Source organism: Pangasianodon hypophthalmus, chromosome 12 (assembly GCF_027358585.1).
Source record: "Pangasianodon hypophthalmus isolate fPanHyp1 chromosome 12, fPanHyp1.pri, whole genome shotgun sequence".
NCBI classification, from domain to species: Eukaryota; Metazoa; Chordata; class Actinopteri; order Siluriformes; family Pangasiidae; genus Pangasianodon; species Pangasianodon hypophthalmus.
Window position 1 is genome coordinate 19824857 of NC_069721.1, and position 12346 is coordinate 19837202.

Sequence of the window (12346 nt, forward strand, 5' to 3'; positions counted from 1 at the left end):
TTTACTGTGCTCTGTAATTTAAAGGAGTGCGCTTCCTGGTCTCATTTTTGTCAACATCACAGTGTCTAATTACTTCCCAAATGCTTTCTCCTTCTTTTCTTCCTACAGCCAAGTACAACATGACGGGAAATAACATTTGTGCCTGAAACTTTTCTCTTGTGTTATTTGGTCCATTTCCAATTCTCATGCATTAGCTAACAGCTACCAGCCAAGGAGGGTGAAGGCTAGTTCATGTTTCCTCCAAGACATGTGAAGCCAGCCAACCGCACCTTTTTGAACTACTGATCATGCTGCATCACACCGTAACACACTATCTGCCCTCATCTCCATAACATGACCTCACAGATGGTTAGTGTCACTGTGATTGACAGGAGAGAGTCCCTCCCACCCAGAGCGCACGGCCAATTTAGCCCACTTGGTTCCCAGCCACAGATGGCTGTGGCATCATCAGATTTGTCTGGATTTTTATGAAAGCACTCTCCTCCTGTGCTGTACCTTCAGACCTTCATTCTCCATCCTCAACTCTCAGGATTTGAGCCAGATTACACTGCTGTGTCTGTGAGCCTGAGAACATGAGCCAGCATCATGTGCACATGTTCACAGTGGTTTTTGCCAACATATTTGCACATAATGTGACTGTGTGTGCCAAGAAAGTAAGTCATATGAAGTTGCCATGGTTTGCATGGCAATATTATGCAGAAACCTAATCTGAAATGCATAGAATAGAACATGGATTGGATATGGATTGAATAAAGAGATAGCTTATGAGACCTCTACACATGGTTGCTTCTATTTGATTGATTTATAGCTTTTAGATTTTGAAGGTGTCCATGTTGGCTCCTCTGCATGCTTAAGCATCATAAATCTTTCTTTCACTGCCCTATACTGTTGTTCTTTCTTTTCTTTCTCAAACAGGTACTGAATAAAATTCAACAATAACAGTGTTATTCAGGAAAACAGGACAACCGTCCCATTTTGTTCCCATTATTGTTAAATTATATTCCAGTTTCATTTTCTTTGACACAGTCGAATTTCTCCACAGTCACTTATCTCCAGATAAAATCTTGTTTATCTTAATAATCTGATATTTGGGGTGAATTTTATTACCTTTCTTCGATAAGTTTAATTTTAAAGTCCAAAATCACAAATACAGAAAAAAAATTGTTTTCAGTGAAATGTTGGCTTTCTAATTGTAATATTTCTTCAAGGTTTTCCTTAATTCTTTCACTTTAATAATTTATCCATAAATTATGAATATTACTACAAATAATAAAAATTATACACTGAAAAACAAACAAAAAAAAGTGTCAAGTTGTTGCAGGTAATTTTTTTTTTTTTAGTTTTTCTTTTTTTACTTTAACTTAAAAAAAAAATTCATATTTTGTAACATATTTTTCAGGTGAGTCAAATTTTTAAAAAAATACCTGCAACAAGTTGACAGTTGTTTTAGTTTTCATTTTTCAGTATTCAGTTTTCAGACCTCTACATGTGGTTGCATCTGTTTGACTAATTTACAGCTTGTACATTTTACAGGTGTCCATGTTGGCTCCTATGCATGCTTAAGCCTCATAAACCCCCTCTTTGCTTGTTCCCAGAAGGCATCACTGGACCTCAGGTCCAGAGGTTTTGACAGACAGCGGGAGACCAAGGGCAGGACAGTAACTTCAGGCACATGAAAATCCAGAAGCGAGTGTACTTCAACTAATAGCCTTTACCTGTCCTTTTCAAATGTTATGGCCAGCTTTGCTTTCTGACTATATCTTCTGTGTACAAGTTATTCTTGGCCAGCGAGATCCACAGATAAAAACCAGCTGCATCTTTGTTTTTACTGTCACTGAACCAGCAATGACATAGTTATTCTTATAACAGGCCACTGAAACAATTTTTTTTAAGTTGTTCATCAACTTTTCAGACCACAGTATGTTCCTGTTTCATTTTGTTATACAGCACTGAATTTCTCCACAGTCACTTGTAACAAATAACATGATTTGTTTGTCCTAATATTCTGACATTTGGGGAAAATTTTATTACCTTTCATCAAAAAGTTTAGAATTAAAGTAAAAAAAAAAAATCCCTCTAATCAGTTTCAATAACATACCTTAGCTTTGTAAATGTAATTGTTTTCAATATTTTCCTCATTCTTGAAGATTATAGCTGGATATATCAAAGTATGACTATTACTACAGATGGTTAAAAATTGTATTAAATATGATAAAGGACCCATGAACTATAAACAGATCAGGTTAAAGCCATACTAACAGAACTACGGTGTGTTTCTTAATGTTCTCTAATACACTATTCTAAAGTTTAGGGACGTGTAAGAAAAATATCTTCCACCAGTGATCCTTATGATACACAGCATTCCTGCATCAGTTGGGTGAAGTGCCCATGATGGGCACATGACTCTATTCATCTAACATTTTATTTCTACAAAGTCATCTTGAAACCAAAACCTTCTTTTATCTTTTTATCTTTTTCATGTGTCTTGTCTCATCATGCACAGTCAGTCAATCAAGATAAAAGAGATAATTCTGGTTTTTCTCTAACTTTTCCATTAGAATGACTTTTGGATGCCTACAAATGTTGTCCAATTGTCAAATAAATCAGAATACATGAGGGTGCAGAGAAAACTAACACTAACCAATTAGATTAAGTCGTTTTTCACAATTCAAAGTGAAAAGTCCAGCCATATTTTATTTCATCTCCAATATCTTGTTTCCCTCAAAACTGTGTCAGATTTGAGAAAACAAATGTTTTGATTTCCAAATGTGTTCTTTGTTTGACATTGTCTCTATTTTGTGAACCTCTGCCACTGAATCTGTCCAAACTGAAAAGAATGACTGTGTGTCAGCAGCACAGAAGTGAAAGCCAACATTGTCGGTCCTTTCCCACCCCCTTCTACTAATAGCATTTAATGAGTAGTATTTCAGTAATTTAGGTTTGAGAAATCCTATGTACTTAGTGCAAATACCTCCTTTAAAGATATAATCGAAATAAACAGCCATTCATAAGGGTCATGCCTTATTCTCGACCTGTGTATGTAAAGGTTTGATACATTATGCTTCCTGTAATTGTACTTCTTTATTTGACATAATATCTCTATAAACATTATTTAGTTGTTATTTAATTGTGTCTTTTTATCATGTTCATATGAAATTCCCTAATAAATATGGACCTTGATCATGATTTGGGCAGACTTTGTCAGTTGTTCACCCTCTGCCCATGTTATCCATTCTAAAAATAAATTCTGTTCCTATCTTTTTGTGGGTAAATAACATTCCAAAATGCATTCTCTCTTTCCCTCACGCACACAAACAAACACAGTCTGGGCAAACAAACGTACAATGAACTAGTTACTTTGGCTTAGGCTTAATCAAGATTATAAAACTATGCAATGCAACACTGAAAATGCAACATGTATAATAGCATGATCCTCACATTCACAACTCCCAATTTTCTCCTCTGAACAAACATCATGCCAACACTACACCAAATTGAAGGAAATAAGTCACAGGCATTAACACGATAATGAAAGGGAATCTTTCCAGTGCTTTGAAAGGATTTAACAGAGATAAGATATTGTTTTATAAGTGAAATCTAACCCTGAGGAGATGTTGAGCTGTGTAAAAGCCAGCAGGACCTCCTCCCACGATGCACACTTTTGGACTTGAGGCACATGTGGAGAATAGCCTTTGTGCTGAAAAGGAAGCAAAGCACATAATAATAACAGTAATAATAATAGTAATAATAATAGTAATAATAATAGTAATAATAATAATATTTTCAGGGAGAAGAATAATTTCTTCTCCCTGTCACTGCTATAATAATAATAATAATAATAATATAACAATTATTATTATTATTATTGTTATTATTATTATTATAGCATTGACAGGGAGAAGAAAATAACAGCATAAAATATAAAAAAATTAAAGTATTATTGTAAGAATTAAAGTACAATAATTAAAATAATACAAAAGTAAAGTAAAGGAAACATGCCAGGAAAAGTAAAGCAAATAATAAAAGCTAGTTAAAATTGAAAGCAAAATAAAACATGTTTCTTTTTTTTTTTTTTTTTGGTTTGTTCATTTGTTCATTTATTTGTTCATTTTTAGGTCAGTGATCAGTGGAGCCTGAGGAAAGTTTAATGGTAATGTGCTCCTGATCTGTGGTGCATAAAAGCAACACACTGCTGCACCGCTCTTTTTACGTTTCGAAAGTAGAACACTGATAAGACCAGCACTAGATGATCTGAAGACATGACATAGTTTATAAAGGTGCTTCACTCTATTACATTAATACACTTTTCTTAAGCACAGCTTCATAAATAGTAAAACGCTATAAAATAATTCAATTCAATTTTATTTATATAGTGCTTTTAACAACAGACATAGTCACAAAGCAGCTTTACAGAAATATATAAATTCAGGATATATATTTTAAATGAGCAAGCCAGAGGCGATGGTGGGAAGGAAAATCTCCCTGAGAAGATATGAGGAAGAAACCTTGAGAGGAACCAGACTCAAAAGGAAATGCATCAGCAGGATAGCGTGATTATAAATCATTTCCCTTCTATAACTGTGTCCTATGTAGTCATATAGTGCAACTGTGAAACAAGGAAATTCCTTATAGTTCATGATATAGTTAGTTCATTATATAGAACATTATACAGGTCCATTCTAAAAATAATTTGTTGCTATTTCTGTTTCTTTCATGCCTATTCTTTCAAAACTTAGATAGTGTGTGCAAAACATTGCAGCAACTTTTAAAGGCTTGGCATCATGTGTGTGCAAGATCAGTATCTGTACTTTGAACCCTTGCATGCTCATGCCATAAGCCTAGTGAACAGTATCAATGCAATGAGCACAAGCTGCAACAAAAACAAAACAAAAATCAAACTAAGCAACACACACAAAATGATGGATTTTAATAATTTCATACACAAAACAATCAACTCCTGAGGAGGAGATGAGGGTTATTTTAAATGCCCAAACAAACAAACAAAAACTGGCATGAATAAAACTTCCAGCAAACTTACCTGATGATGAAAGGACACATGGACATCTTGGACATCTTGATGTCTGCAGCAGATTGTGCATGGCGAGAAAGGATCTCTTTATGTTCCTCATGTTTATACATTCAGGAAGTGAATGAATGAGCTGCTTTGCTGATCAACGACTCGTAGCACCAGATAATAAGCTGCTTATGGATCCGGTTCCCCCTCTGTTTAATATTTTTGCAGCATTGCACTGTCTCAGCTTTAATATTAAACCGCTAATATCCTTTCATGATCATCAGATTTGCGCCTGGAACCGATTCTTCTGCTACAGTTACATTCACTCTTGCATCTCTCTCTAAACTGGACTTTGTTCGACTGATCGGGGTTTAAAGTTTAAAACAATCGCATGGCACTGTGTTTGGCCATTTCAAGGCTACAGCTGCTCATGCAGACTGCCAACCTGCCACTTTAGAATACCACAAACAACGAAATGTACATGCAAAATATTTTTTTTTTAAAAATTAGAAATTGAAGCACTCAGTGTAAGCATCATAACACAAACAGGTCCGCCGCTCAAAACGATCCGTGTTCAACGACGCCTCAGATTTAAAGGTTCCTAGTGATAAGGTTCCTCTGTGGTTTGGCCTTGAATTAAGGCTCAAGGCTAAAAACATGTCAAAACAAGGACACAAGAAGACCTCGTCTTCTTATCTCAGGTCACAGGGCAGGGAAGTGAATGCAGATTTACACGTCTATCTGTCTCTATTTGTGATCTGATCACACCACTATCTGTGTAGAAGCCATTCAGTAATAAATCCATAGATAGGTAGGTAGGTAGACAGACAGACAGACAGACAGACAGATAGATAGATAGATAGATTTTATTAATCCTGCAAGGGAAATTGTTATTTTACTGCAGCATAAAGAATAACAATAAAATTAAAAGCAGATTAAAAAAAACAACAACAACAACAAAAAAAAAAACTGATTATTAAATAAAGATATGTACAATATCAAAAAGAGTAATATTATAGAAAGATAATATAAGATAATATAAAAGAAAAAAGAAGCAATAAAAAGAGGTGTGCAAAAATAACAGTGAGTAATATATACAACATATGTATGACATAAACACTATGTACAGATGGTTGTGCAGTAGTGTGTTCACCTTTCGCACAGAGATGAGCTGTTGTACAGTGTTATGGTGAAAGGTATGAATGATTTCCTAAAAGGTTCTTTATGGCAGCGGAGCTGAATGAGTCTGTTGGAAAATGACTGCTGTCTTTGTAGTGTGTCATGAAGTGGGTGAGGTGGATTTGCCATGATGGAGAGCAGTTTATTCAGTGCCCTCCTATTCCTCACTGACTCAAATGTCTCCAGGTTTTGTCCAATGATAGTTTTGTGAATGAGTTTATTGATCCTGCTGGCATCCCTGCTCCATGCCAGCAGCCCTGATGGCAATTTATCATTTGATTCCCTTTTGAGTAACATCTCTAAAACTGCATATTATCATCTGAGAAACAGTAAGGCATATGCTAGGCATACATCATGCTGAGAAACCTGTCCATGCCCTTATAAAGCTTTGATTGGCTTACTGATGCTGGCTGTTCTGCTGCCTTGTAAGGAAGTTCAGAATACAGCAGACTGTGTCCCTACTAAGAAAGTCTGAGAATATTAACCCCATCTTATTCAAGCTACAGTGGATGCCAGTTAAGTTCCACATTGACTACAATGCCCTGCTATAATAGTAATAATAATAATAATAATAATAATAATAATAATTATTATTATTATTATTATTATTATTATTATTATTATTATTATTATTATTATTATTATTGCTGCTGTTTTTGATTGTTTTTGCTATACACTGAAGACATTTGGGTTTGCAATCAAAAGATGAATATGAGATGGTAGATCTGAATTTCAGCTTTCAAGTCAAGAGTTTTTGTTGAAATTCCTCTATATAACTTGTAAACATTGGAACTAAATGCCATTTCTTCAGAACCATGGTGTAACACAGAACAGTACGCAAGACTACATGAAGTGCAAATACACAACAGTGTCAGACTAGTGCAAGACAATAAATACCCAGAACATGGGCTGTAAACTGTAAATTATTGTGGGATGTAGCAGCACAAATGTAGCAGCAAAAACGAGTTCCGTGATATAAAAGTTACTGGGTTAGGTGTTTGACTAGCCCAGGTGAGCATTGGGAGGCAGCAGGGTGTTGAGTAATCTGACTGCCTTAATTTCCTGATATTTACATTTAAAAAATGGCACCTTTTGTTTGAACCCATGTTTTTTGATTTCAAGTGATCAAAAATATTGGAACATGTGATTGACTGGTGTTTCTTTTTGCCCTGTTAAATTGATTGTTTAAACAATTAATAGCACTGAATGTCTACCCTTGGTTTGAGCCCTAGGTTTCCCCTGTGAAGACCGCATTTGTTGTTAAAAAGGATAAACCAACATGAAGACCAGAGAGCTGTCTTTGGGAGAAAAGCTCTTTTTAAGCTGAAAAAAGAGGGAAAATCAATCAGAGCCATTACAGAAACATTAGGCATAGCCAAATATAACAATTTGGAATGTCCTGAAAAAGAAAGAAACCACTGGTATACTAACAACCAGATATGGAACAGGTCGGCCAAGGAAAACAACAGCAGTTGATGACAGAAAAATTGTGATAGCTGTAAAAAAAAAAAAATACCCAAAAACAACAGCCAACATCACCAACAAGCTCCACAGGGCAGGGGTGACGGTATCACAATCCACCATTCAATGAAGACTTTGTGAGCCAAAATACAGAGGCCATACCACAAGACGCAAACCACTCATCAGCAGTAAGAATCAGAAGGCTAGACTGGAACTTGCAAAGAAATACAGAGATGAGCAACAAAAGTTCTGGAACCAAGATTAACCTCTACCAAAGTGATGGAAAGGTCAAAGTGTGGAGAACGAAACAAGCTCATCAATCAAGCATATTGGAGGTAATATCTTGGCTTGGGTTTGCATGGCTGCTTCTGGAACAGGCTCACTAATCTGAATTGATGATGTAACTCATAATGGTAGCAGCAGAATGAATTCAGAAGTCTGCAGAAACATTCTGTCTGCCAATTTACAGTGAAATGCATCCTATCTAACTGGGAGGAACTTCATCATGTAGTAAGACAATGACCCAAAACACATGGCCAAAACAATAGAGGACTTCATGAGGAGAGAAAAGTGAAAGGTTTTAGCCTGGCCAAGTCAATGACCAGACCTTAACCCAATTGAGCAGCACTTCATCTCCTGAAGAGGAGACTGAAGGGCGAACCCCCCAAAACAAACAACAACTGAAAGAAGCTGCGCTACAAGCCTGGAAGAGCATCACAAAAGAAGAATACAACAGTTTGGTTATGTCAGTGGGTTGCCAGCTTGATGCAGTCACTGCTAGCAAAGGATATGTAAACAAATATTAAGTGTTAGTTACTTTAATTTACTTTAAGACTATCTGTTTCAATACTTTTGCTCACCTAAATATTGGGCCATCTGCCACCAAAGGGGCCATGTTCTAAGTTCGTTAGCACATTAACATGTTCTAAGTTCGTTAGCACATCTAGATGTAAATATCAGGAAATGAATGCAGAAATTCTGATCCATCATCTTGTATTCACCTTTTAATCTCAAACCCAAATGTCTTCAGTCTTTAGCAAAAACAGCTCTTACTGTTACAATACTTTTGCACGGGAATGTACTTTATGCTGTGTTATGAATAATTTAATTATATTCCTGATACAGTTGTTCCTCACATGTTTTACCCGCAGTCTGGTGACAATCTCTCTTCCCATTCTGTGCTCTCTTTTACTTCTCAGTTTGTTCATTTTTGCTTAGTTTCTCAGTTTCCCTGAACTTTCGGTGTGACTACAGCATTTGTTTAGAAAGTTGTTTGTTTGTTTGTTTGATTGTTTATGTCACTGTTAGTATAATAGTTACAGATTTAAAGGTTGTGAAGTGTCTTCTTAATGTTGTTGCTTGCTTTGAATTAATAATTTATCGTAATTATTATTCAAAACAATTGGTTATTGTATTTTATTGCTATTTTATTGCTCACACTGAGTATAATTTATATAATTTATTAGAGTTACAGATATTGTCAGTGTATCTAAATAATTATTTAAAAATTAACTTACATGTGGACTGGAACTGAACTGACACTAAAGGAAAGAAGTTTAACTTTTATAAGAAAAGAAGTGGGAACCCAGACGGTCCGCCAACACTAAATTACAAGCCCCAACTACTCATTTTCTCACCTAGAAATAGATCAAAACCACGTCTTTCAAAAATGGGGACAAAATACATGGTCCAAAGTCCAAAGAAGTGCCCTGAAAAAAAATTACCTTAAGCATAAAATACAGAAAAAACTAGGGAATCTCTTTATTAAGCACTTCATTTCAATTTGATTTGACAAACAGTATTTCTGGAGCTCTGTTGTCAATGCATCTTCCACAAATGAAACCAAGGTGCAGGGTCAAGTTACAAAATCCAGTTCTTGCAGGTTTTAGAATTCCTAAATAACAAATAGCATTGAAATGTACAATAGGCACATACTGTACATGTTTCCCAGTTGACAGCCTCTTTTATGAACAAATCTCAGTTCAGCATGCAGAAATAAAAATGACTTTGTCTTACAAGGCTAGAGATTGTGCCTCAAGGAGCAGTTTTCTTTGTATCTTTTGTTAAGATTTTATCACAGACTTGTGACAGATTGCCTTTTCATATCAAGTCACTCTGGCCCTATTGGTATTTAACAGCTGAAAGGACATTTTGTAGCCTGGAGGAGCCATGCATATTATTGAGCATCTCAGAGCTTTCTTTTTTTTTTACAAGATTCCAGTTGGGGGGAAGTCACAGTCACACAGCCCTGCTGTCACATTTTCACAACTGGGGAAGCTGTTCCTGGCCTGAGGTGAATGGTATAGGCTAAAAAGGTGAGTGGTAGAGAGTGTTTGTCAGCTGGCAGATATGAACACAGGTGCAGGTTTAATGGGCTTTACTGAAGGTTGTAAACAAAACCAATATGTAATCCATACACAGTGTCAAAATCCAGGAAAGGGTTAGGTGATGTACATACAACATAAACGAGGGCAGGCAAGAGCAAGACGGGAAAACTAGAAACATGATCAAATCAGAGAGACAGTCAGTAATCAAAAGGCTTGGTATAGACTGGTATGGAAACACAGATCCTATACTTCGTGAAGTGAGTGTGGTTAGAAAGTCCTTATATACTGTGAGTGAAGGTCACTGTGATTAGAACCAGGTGTATGTGATCAGTAGTCAGGTGACCATGAAAGTGAGAGAGTATGTGATGGCTGTGTTTTGTAGTTCTCGGCAGCCATGTTTGTAGGCCGCGTTGTGTTCTGGGAATTGTAGACAATGGATAATAAGTATTTATTGGCTGGTTATGTTGCAGTAAGTGTATCTGATTTGCAGGAGATTGTCTGCCGTTTGTTAATGTTTATGAATAGTGAGTGAGTTTGCCAAGGAAACTGATAAGCACTGATAAGCGTATAGAGAAAAAATAAATAAAAAAAATTGAGGGTCACTCTCTCTTAAGCCTGTCTCTAGTGTCCCCATTACCCTTTACTGATTACCAGGGTTTGAGAAGGTCAAAAACTATTTGTCCCAGGCCTACACATTATATACAGCCTGCCTGCAGACTAGTAATCATAGGTTCAGTATACAGTAGATCAGAAGGCCAATGTCCGAAATCAGCATCACAGATTCAAACTAGTGATGGTTGTCAGACAGAAAGTGTGCAAAACTAATTTGTTCTGTGAAGCAGATCATCTCTTTCTGTTGAGCTTTGATGCCACCTATTAAACCTCTAAATAAATCTAAATACCCAAATAAACTCTCAGAGATCATCAATGTTCCAGAGAACTGACACCAAAGGAAAGAAGGTTGATTGTTATAAGAAAAAGTGAGAACCCAGGCGGGCCACCAACGCTTAATTACAAGCCCCAACAAGCCCTATCTACTCATTTCCACTCATAAAAATAAATCAAAATCATGTCTTTCCAGAGAACCCAAAACAAAATATGACAAAAAGTCAATTATACGTGGAGTGAACAAAAGCCTGGTGATATTTATCAGGTTTCCGTCAGGCAACTTGAATTTGTAAGATTCAAGAGGCAACAAATTTCAGATGTCTGATTAATCAAGAAAATAAACATCCTCCATCAACTTGTAGGAGGAAGTGTGGAGTCCCACAGTTCCAGCTTTGTGCTGATTGTCATGAATGTTCACCAATCTTGATTTTAGGGTTTGTTGGCAATTCTAATAACTTAAAAAATGTTCATGTCATTGTCTGTGCAAGTTCTCATCACAACAGAATGAGAAACATCCAACAATTTAGTGTGACTACTGTATATTTATTAATACAATTTTAAATACAATTTAAAAGAAAAGAACACAACACAACAGAACTCAAATTACAGTAGAATACACAAAAACCAAAAGTTCACAAAAGTACAATATAAAATGTATACAGTATCCTGCACAACCCTGTAGTATTTTATTTTATTTTATTTTTATTAAATCACAGGTTACAATTTATTATCAATGCTCTGGCAAAAAGTACTGTACAAATATTTTTGTCCCTCAAGGTAAAACAGTTGTCCTTGAGAATGTATTCCTATACATTTGAGTTCATGTAAGTAATGGTACAAACAACATTCTCTTGAGAGCATTACATCATTATACAGTTATAAATGTTTGTACAGCATGCTACATTTTTTCTTTCTGAGAAGGTAAATGATTTGTAGAAAAGCTACTGTTAAAAATCACCAGAAACGTTTTAAAAACAGATGCCACAAATCCTCAAGATCAGAAAATGAGTCAGTTCACACCAGTCTATTAGCAATTTAAAAGCATCACACGGTGATAAGTAACAGATAAACATTTCACTGAAACTAGAAATGAAGAGTTAGAAAAAGAAAGAAAGAAAAAAAGACCTCTGCTACATATCTGGGATTGTATCTCCCTCCTCAGCTGCACACTTTTCCCCTTTATTCTTGATTTTCTGTCTCTCTGCCATGACAGAGACTGACGTAAAAAAGAAAGCTTGGCTTTCTGAGCTTGGCACAGTCACACAACTATGTATTATGATTATACTGGGTAAGTTTCTGTGATAATTTTGCCAGGGCATAGTGCTGAAATTGACATATTATTGCATCTGTTTCCTCTAAAGACAAGTGTAGCCATGGCGCATATGGCAAGACAGAATATGACCATTACAGCCACGGCACCTGTAGGTGAACGACCATTTGCTGTTAGTTTTCCTGTGAAAAAACAAAAGCCATCATG

General features: G+C 35.9%; 2 protein-coding genes across 7 annotated transcripts in view; both read right to left on the reverse strand.

The window, feature by feature from the left end:
* fdxr (ferredoxin reductase) overlaps positions 1–5598 on the reverse strand; it is a 31034-nt gene extending 25436 nt beyond the window's left edge. The window contains exons 1-2 of the mRNA XM_034309278.2: positions 5039–5598; positions 3603–3697 (exon numbers count right to left, since the gene is read on the reverse strand). Of these exons, the coding sequence (XP_034165169.1) occupies positions 3603–3697; positions 5039–5129 (186 nt within the window). The 5' untranslated portion in view covers positions 5130–5598. The remainder of the gene's footprint in view (positions 1–3602; positions 3698–5038) is intronic.
* Positions 5599–11391: 5793 nt separating this feature from the next.
* Positions 11392–12346, reverse strand: part of LOC113527500 (PH and SEC7 domain-containing protein 1) — an 80684-nt gene continuing 79729 nt past the window's right edge. For all 6 annotated transcript variants that reach the window (XM_053238645.1, XM_053238644.1, XM_053238647.1 and 3 more), the window contains one exon: positions 11392–12321. The gene's annotated coding sequence lies outside the window, so the exon portion shown is untranslated. The remainder of the gene's footprint in view (positions 12322–12346) is intronic.